The following is a 7917-nucleotide window of genomic DNA, read 5'->3' as shown; positions in this document are numbered from 1 at the left end:
GGGGCGGCGGCGGCGGCGGCGCGGCGGGCGCCGGGACCTACCACTGCAACCTGCAGGCCATGAGCCTGTACGCGGCCGGAGAGCGCGGCGGCCACTTGCAGGGCGCGCCGGGGGGCGCGGGCGGCTCGGCGGTGGACGACCCCCTGCCCGACTACTCTCTGCCCCCAGTCACCAGCAGCAGCTCCTCGTCCCTGAGTCACGGCGGCGGCGGCCAGGAGACCGGCCACCACCCTGCGGCCCACCAAGGCCGTCTCACCTCGTGGTACCTGAATCAGGCGGGCGGAGACCTGGGCCACTTGGCGAGCGCGGCGGCGGCGGCGGCGGCCGCGGGCTACCCGGGCCAGCAGCAGAACTTCCACTCTGTGCGGGAGATGTTCGAGTCACAGAGGATCGGCTTGAACAACTCTCCGGTGAACGGGAATAGTAGCTGTCAGATGGCCTTCCCTTCCAGCCAGTCTCTGTACCGCACGTCCGGGGCTTTCGTCTACGACTGTAGCAAGTTTTGACACCCCCGCCCCCTCCAAAGTCGAAGTGAATAGAACCCTAAAGCAGGAACAGCCAAAAGAACCATCAATGAAAAATCGAAACCAAAAAGAAAAAAAAAAAAGAAAGAAAAGAAAAAGAAATCCAATTTTTTAAAAAACCTTGAAAAACATTCACCAAACCAGCAAACAGAATCCTTCCAAAAATTCAACTCACCAGCACAAAGAAAACTATTTTCTTAAAAGATTCAGAGCCACCTTCACTTTGCCTTATCTAAATAAACAAAACGGTAAACTATTTTGTACAGAGACAGCAAAATCATGGTTTATTAAAGGACAGTGTTACTCCAGATAACACGTAAGTTTCTTCTTGCTTTTCAGAGATCACGCTTTCCTCCTTTCTCTCCCATTCCCCTGCCCTTCCCTTTCCTCCACCTCTCACCTGTAAGATATTTTATCCTATGTTGAAAGGAGGGGGAAAGTCCCCGTATATGAAAATCGCTCTCTTTTTATTCATGGACTTGTTTTAAAATGTAAATTGCAATATAGTAATTTATTTTTAATTTGTAGTTGGATGTCGTGGACCAAACGCCAGAAAGTGTTTCCAAAACCTGACGTTAAATTGCCTGAAACTTTAAATTGTGCTTTTTTTTTTCATTATAAAAAGGGAAACTGTATTAATCTTATTCTATCATCTTTTTTTCCTTTTTGTTGAACATATTCATTGTTTGTTTATTAATAAATTACCATTCAGTTTGAATGAGATCTATATGTCTGGATACTTTAATACAGCCTTAATTATTAAGAAAAAAAAAGATTTCAGATTAAAACACTAGAAATGACCTGTTCTCCTCCTAAATAGCTGAAAAATGGAGAAACCCTCTGACTATTCCTTGTCAAATTTCACGTAAAAGTCTCTTTTTGTTTAGATTTTTTTTTTTTGCAGCATCTTCTGCAAAATGTACTATATAGTCAGCTTGCTTTGTGGCTAGTCAAAAGATATTTTCCTAAACAGATCTGAGTTGGCATATACACAAATATATTTTTTTCAGTAAGGACAGAACATGATCTGGAAATTCTAAACCCATGAATCAGCAGTGGTGTTACCACAGTGATACCTGTGTGTAGTAATATGTGAATGTGCCTCCAGATATACACAGATGAATATTTGTCTTGGTATCACATAGAAAATCGTGATGTCTGTTATACATCCCCATAAGCCAAATGCTGGATAGATATTTTTCCTATTAATTTCACTCCTTTGTAAGAGGAAAAATAAACCAGTTTTTAAATGTATGTATATAACTCATCCACATTTACAATCCTTCACGTGTTACATAGAAGGGTTGATTTAAAAATATATATATATATATACTGTGGGTTGGAAAGGGATATTTAATCTTTGGGAAACTATTTTAGAAGATATGTTTGTAGAACAATTATTTTTTGAAAAAGATTTAAAGCAATAAGAAGGAAGGAGAGAAGAGCAGAACATTTTAGTCTAGGGTGGTTTCTTTTCAATCCATTTTTTCTTGTTAATTTACAGTTAAACCTAGGGGGCAACCCAAATTGGCCCTCCCCCTTTGTAAATAACCCAGGAAATGTAATAAATTCATTATCTTAGGGAGATCTGCCCTGTCAATCAGACTTTGGAGAGATGGCGATTTGATTACAGACATTCAGGGCCTTTCAGTTTGTTTTCGAGATAATACAGTTTCCTGCTATCTACCGCTCCTATCTAGAGGCAACACTTAGCAGTAATTGCTAGTGCTTGTTGTCAAAATTTGATCATTGTTAAAGGATTGCCGCAAATAAATACACTCTAATTTCAGTCAAAAACTGCTTTACGTGGCCTCTGATTTGCTGGGTCTCCTCCCTCAGAGTCGTAACCTAATAGCTAGGGAAGATCGCAGCGGCCCAGGGCACGGCTGTCTCTCCGGGTCAGGCCGGCTGGGACTCGCCTGACTGCTGCGTTTGAACCTCCGCTTGGCTGTCTCAGCCCGTGGCCCTAGAGCTGCCTCGGGTTACCCCCTTGGGGTGGGCGGTGAAGGGAGAAAATCCATTGCCGGGTCTCATAGAGTTTGTGCGTTGGTCCGCTTTGGGAGCCGGCCATGGAGCCAGGATTTGCGGGCAAAGGGTCCGGTGGCTGGAGCTGGGTTGTCTAGGCCCGGATGGGAAGCAGCAGCAGGTGACCAACGGAATGGCCCTGTCCGCTCGGACGGGTGACCTATCCCAAGGCCGGGCAGCTCCGGCAGCCAGAGCCCGTACCTTTCTCGGCTTGCCTGATGCAACGTTTTGGAATGAGGACTCGGCGAGGGTAGACCTGTGGCCCACCCCGGGCTTTCCTGCCGGGGCGTTTCTGCGCGGCCCGGGTCCTGCCGTGTCGCTCCTGGCCCGACGCCGGCCTCCGGGACGCCGCTCCCGGACGGGAACGCTCTGCAGCTAATTAGCTGTAATTACCCACCGCGGCCTGGGCCTAGCTTNCCCCACGCCTGCCCCCGCCCCGCCGCCTCCCCTCCCCGGGTTCTCGCTCTCCTCCCCGCTGCCTCCCCCCGAAATCAGTTGTTCGGTGAGAAGAGAGTCCGAGAAGACCTCTTGTTAGGTGTGATGGATTAATCGCAGGTTGGGTCGTGGGTGCCGGGAAGACCAGGCTGAGCAGAAAATGGCAAAGAGCAGGGCTGTGTGTAGAGGCGACGAGGGTCGCGGAGCCAGGAGGGGCGCTTTCGGGCCCTCGCCGCCGGGGCCGGCGGAGCCTCGGGAAAGCAGCTAGCTCCGCTCCTCGCCCCGCACCTCCGCCTCGCGCCACCTGGCCCACGCCGCCCCCTGTTAATACTCCTCGCTCGCCACCTTTGTTTTGAAGACACACATGCGTTTAGGTACTCAACCGGGGTGGAAAGGTCACAGGCACTCCACTGCTCTCGGGTGACAGCCCGACCCGCGCCAGCCCGCAGCCCCGGCAGCCTCACGCTTTGCAAGATAACTCGCAGCCCGCCCCGCCTGGGCCTGGTAGCGCCGGATCGGCCTAGGCCAGCGCGTGGGCCCCAGGCGGCCTCCCCGGCTGGGCTGCGTCCTCGCGCGGCGTGTGGGGTCGGTTTACAAAGGCCACAAATCACTTGGCGGTGGCCGACGAGGGGAGTCGCTCGGCCTAAGGGACGGGAGAGATATCCAAAGCGGGAGGCGGGTTCTGCGTCTGCGGGGTCCACGTGCTTGTACCCTTCTGCCTCTCCTTGGGCCTGGGCTTTGCGGCCGCAGCACGTCGCGGACCCTGCCAGCCCCGGGCCTACCCCAGCCTGGCTCCGGAGAGCTCGACCGCGCTGCTCCGAGGGGTGGGCTTTGGGACAGTGAGGCAGGCGATCTGGGCCCGAGGCGTGGCCCGGGGCTGCCTCTGCCGTCGAGCCCCGAGGGAGCGCACGCGGCCTTCGCAGGAGCGGGCTTGAGGGAGTGAGCATGGCCGGGGAAAGAACCCGCTCGCTCCGGGCTGGGGACCCTTCCCGACCACGCCAGAACGCGCAGTGGGCAGCGGGCACCCCTCGCTCTTCCTTCCTTGGGGCCCGAGTTCCCGAGGCTGAAGAAGGTCCCCGGCAGAGTGCTTGGGTTTCTGTGGCTCCCGAAGAGCTCTTCTCCTAAAGCTCCTGGGAGTGTTCACACACTTGCCCAGGGACAAGCTTCTTAGCAATCATTCTTACCCTCTTCTATTGCAACGTTTGAAAATTAGGCGTGGAAGACCTATGTGTCTAGGAAGGCGTGTTATTCATTTATAGTGATTTCTACATGAGTTGCCTAAGTAATAGTTAAGCTATGTTTGAGTGGAAGGTCAGAAGTTCTGCTCATTATTCTGATTTTTAAAACCATATAGGTAATGTTTTCTACTCTCAATACATGTGCTTTTGGACTGTCATCCAATTTAAGAAAAAACAACTACTGCTGACCTTATTGAATCTGGGAGAACTACTTACTCCTTAGTGGTTTGCACGTTTGACTTGCACTTTTTCAGCAATAAGGATTTTTTTTTTTCTGTAAAATATTCTAAGAGAAACTTCTTGCTGTTTTAACTAACAGACAGTACATTTTGAAATTAACCTTGGACACGGGCAGGATCTAGTGGTCGGGACTTGGCTAATTTTGAAGTGAGCCTCTGTAGAAAGCTTTGGGATAGTAAGTATTTTGTCCTTTATGCGGCAGTGGGTGCATTTATTTGCTTAGCAATTTATACAGTGAGCAAGTTAATGCCAGCATGTTACATGCCATATAAAAACTTGCATTTTGGCATATTGCATGTGTGGTAGGAAGCGTGCTGTTTTCCAGAGCCATGCAGTTAGCACAGCTTTTTTCACCAGACTGCATGCAAACAAGCATGCATTTTACAATTTATCATTCCACACAGCTTGTGTCATTAATAATCGATGTTTGCAGAGGAATAAGGCTCAATTGTGCTGGTGGTCTGTAAGCTCTTGGCTATTTCCTGCAGGGGTCAGAAATAAGGGTCAGGAAACAAGAGTGCCTTATAGCCCTATCAGGCTCCCCTGAACTTCGATAGGTAAAGAAGAGATATAGGGCCTTTTCTCTCCCACCCTGTTCTCTAGTGAGGGGGTGGTCTCAGTTTTAAGATGGAGGGCCTATAGTTTTGTTCTTCATGGTGCAAAATTCGAGAGAGGCCCTGAATCCTCCTCAGGTCTGGGCTGCCTGGCCAGGCTGCCCAGGAGGGACAGGAGGGACAGGAGGCGTCCATTGTGGAGTCAGGTCCTGGACTCCCGTATGGGTGTTCTCCCCAGCGGTTAGTGGTACTGGAAACAAGGGTGGTGGGAGCAACTGTTTCTTTCTACCCTCACTCCACATCTCACAGCTCCTGAAGGGAGGCCCCTTTGCTTCTGAGCCCAGTTCTCACTACTGGATCCTGCCTGCTATCCTAGGGCCTTCTCTTTAGACTCCTCTCAACTCATTTCAGAGTGGGTTCATGAAGCCATTAGCCCTTCCCATTGGGTCATAAACAAATGTCACGTTAAGGGCAAGATTGATAGTGGCCATGTAATAAAGCTGGCCAGGCAGGTTAGATTCTGTGTGGACAGTCATTCTTTAGCTAAGCGGGGAGATTTGGAGGAAAGCAGGGAGAAAAGGGACCAAGAGACTATGTCATATTCCTCACCCCACCACGTTGTGGGGTGTGAGGGAGCCCAGAGTAGAGAAGCCTTAAGCTCAGGAGAGCTCCCAAAAAGCAAGACCCAGTTTATTCAGACTGTGGTCACAATGGCATGAAAGAAAAACAAAACAAAACAAAAAAACAACTGCTGAGATTTGCTATGGGGTCCTAAATGTCAGCTTCAGACACCCTACTTTTCTGAAAGCTCCTATTTCATTTATAAGGAGGCTAAGAGTGTCCTTGAAATGAGTTTTATTAATGGCATTTTCACTTGTACTTAAACAGAAAGTCTTCCTTTACTATTTGGGTTCTGCATTCATAGCTGGACTTTTGTGACCTGATACCTCCTTTACTGTGTCTCTCCCTTTTTGAGTGTGATTCATAAGTAATCATTAAGTTCTTTGTCTTTGTACCTCTATCTCGATGTCCCCTCTTTGTCACTTTCTTCCCCCCCCCCACAGCCCTTCCTCCCAGGCCCTTTTAAAAGGGCGTGGGGCCCCAAAGTTTCTCCCAGATGTCTCTCAGCTACCTACCCAGTGGCAAGTATGCTCAGGCTCGGAGCCCTCTGGGTAATGGGCCACATGGGGTCCTGACCTGGAGCATACACTCAGGCCTTGAAGAGCTGGGGACACATGTGAGCAGGACTGGCAGTTTCCAGGTCTGAGTCCAGTTGGAAAAGGAGCAATACTTAATTAAATGAATTCCAGCTCTGAAATCCATTCAGGAGAATGAAAGCCCCTTCTCCACAACGTTCTCAATGTGATTAGGAGTGGAAAATTGCGCAAAATGTACCATGTCCGTCTTATTGGAAACCAAAATATGGCGCAGAGAGCATAAGGCCTGACTTAGGACCTTTGTTGTGCTCCTTTCCCATCTTATCGTGGCTCCAAAGAAACCCTCTGTTTTATATTATTTTTTTTATTGTTTACTTGATTTTTTCCCTCACTGATTTTAAATTCACGGCATATTGAGCGTATTATAGGAGATGCAGTAGGATCCGGAATTTCCTTGCATATAGGCCTGAGACTGTCCTCAAGACAGGACAGAGGGGTGGAGCTCCCACAGGGAGGCAGACTGAGAGGAGAGACTGGTCTGAGTGGTCCTCAGAGAGGGCCTGACATTGCTTCCTGCTTAGAGTCTACCCACCTGGTGTCTGGAGGGTGACTCTGAAAACCTGAGGGACACTTCCACAGGCCTCTTTGCTCTTCCAGATGGCACCTGCCTCTCTTCTCCCAAAGAGCATCTTCTCTTTTCACTGTTCTGCCTTTGGGTTCCTCCAAGCCCACTGGTCAGCACTGCTGGTCATTTGTATTAAACTGCCTATCTTCCCTTAGCTGACCCTGTTCCCAAGAAGGAGACTGGGTGGGCTGCTCATTTGCCCCCTAAGTCAACACAGCTTGGTGCTACTTGGGTGGGCATGGAAGTGCAATTTGTGAGCCCATGGAGTGAGCAGTGGGCTGGCAGCCAGGGCCAGGTGGTGGGGCCTCTTCATTGACCTGGGTGGTGGGACCCCAGGCAGGGCCCAGGGACAGGGCCCGGAGGGGTCTCAGAACTCGAGGTTGGGGAATGAAGAGGTCTGAGGTAGGGCTTTGAGGTTGATTTAGATTGAGAGATTAGAGACAGACCGAGACACAGACAGATGGAAGGAGACGGGAGAGGGAGAGAAAAAGAAAGGGAAGACAGCCCCCCCCCCATTACCTACCCTAGGGAAAAAGCAGGAAAACCAACACATTTAGCGCCATTAACTCTTAAGGCCTCCGCATTTCCTTCGGTATAAAAGCAGGTCATTGGTCCCGGAGGCTGTACCGGGGTCTTGTTAATGGTACAGACGTGCAAACAGGACAGAATTGAGGAGCAAGTGTTTAGGTGGCAATGGGATTCTTAAAAACCTGCCATTGGAGGAAAAAGGAAAGCTGTCTCCTGAACTGAGCAAAATCTGCATCCCGGAAGGTGCTCAGGGCGGCGGCCCCTGTCCTCGGAGCCGGGTACGCCAGGACCGTGTCGAGGGGCGCCATGGTCCCCCAAGTCGGGTTCGTTCCGCAGTGCCAGGGTTCGCGCTCCGGTCCGGACCGGCCACGGGGCCTCTCTGCGGCACGGGTACCCCGACAACAGAGGGGCTTCCTTGCCGTTCCAAAGAGGATGTCTGTTATCACCCACGGAGGACTCACACGGACAGTGGACGGTGGGCTTCGCAGCTGGCTGCTCGGGTCACGGCGAGAAGAGTTGGTGGGCTAACGGGGGGAAAAAAAAAAAAAAAAAAAAAAAAAAAAAAAAAAAAAAAAAAAAAAAAAACGTTGT

General features: G+C 50.4%; 1 protein-coding gene across 1 annotated transcript in view; it reads left to right on the top strand.

Annotated features, from left to right (window-relative positions):
- The window catches only part of FOXC1 (forkhead box C1), a 3903-nt gene extending 1582 nt beyond the window's left edge, over positions 1 to 2321 (top strand). Inside the window, exon 2 of the mRNA XM_034660202.1 lies at positions 2 to 2321. Coding sequence (XP_034516093.1) covers positions 2 to 506 — 505 coding nt within the window. The 3' untranslated portion in view covers positions 507 to 2321. The remainder of the gene's footprint in view (position 1) is intronic.
- The last annotated feature ends 5596 nt before the right edge of the window (positions 2322 to 7917 follow it).

Source organism: Ailuropoda melanoleuca, chromosome 5 (genome assembly GCF_002007445.2).
Source record: "Ailuropoda melanoleuca isolate Jingjing chromosome 5, ASM200744v2, whole genome shotgun sequence".
NCBI lineage: Eukaryota > Metazoa > Chordata > Mammalia > Carnivora > Ursidae > Ailuropoda > Ailuropoda melanoleuca.
The sequence above is the reverse complement of the archived record's forward strand: the minus strand, read 5'-3'. Positions and strand labels throughout refer to the sequence as shown.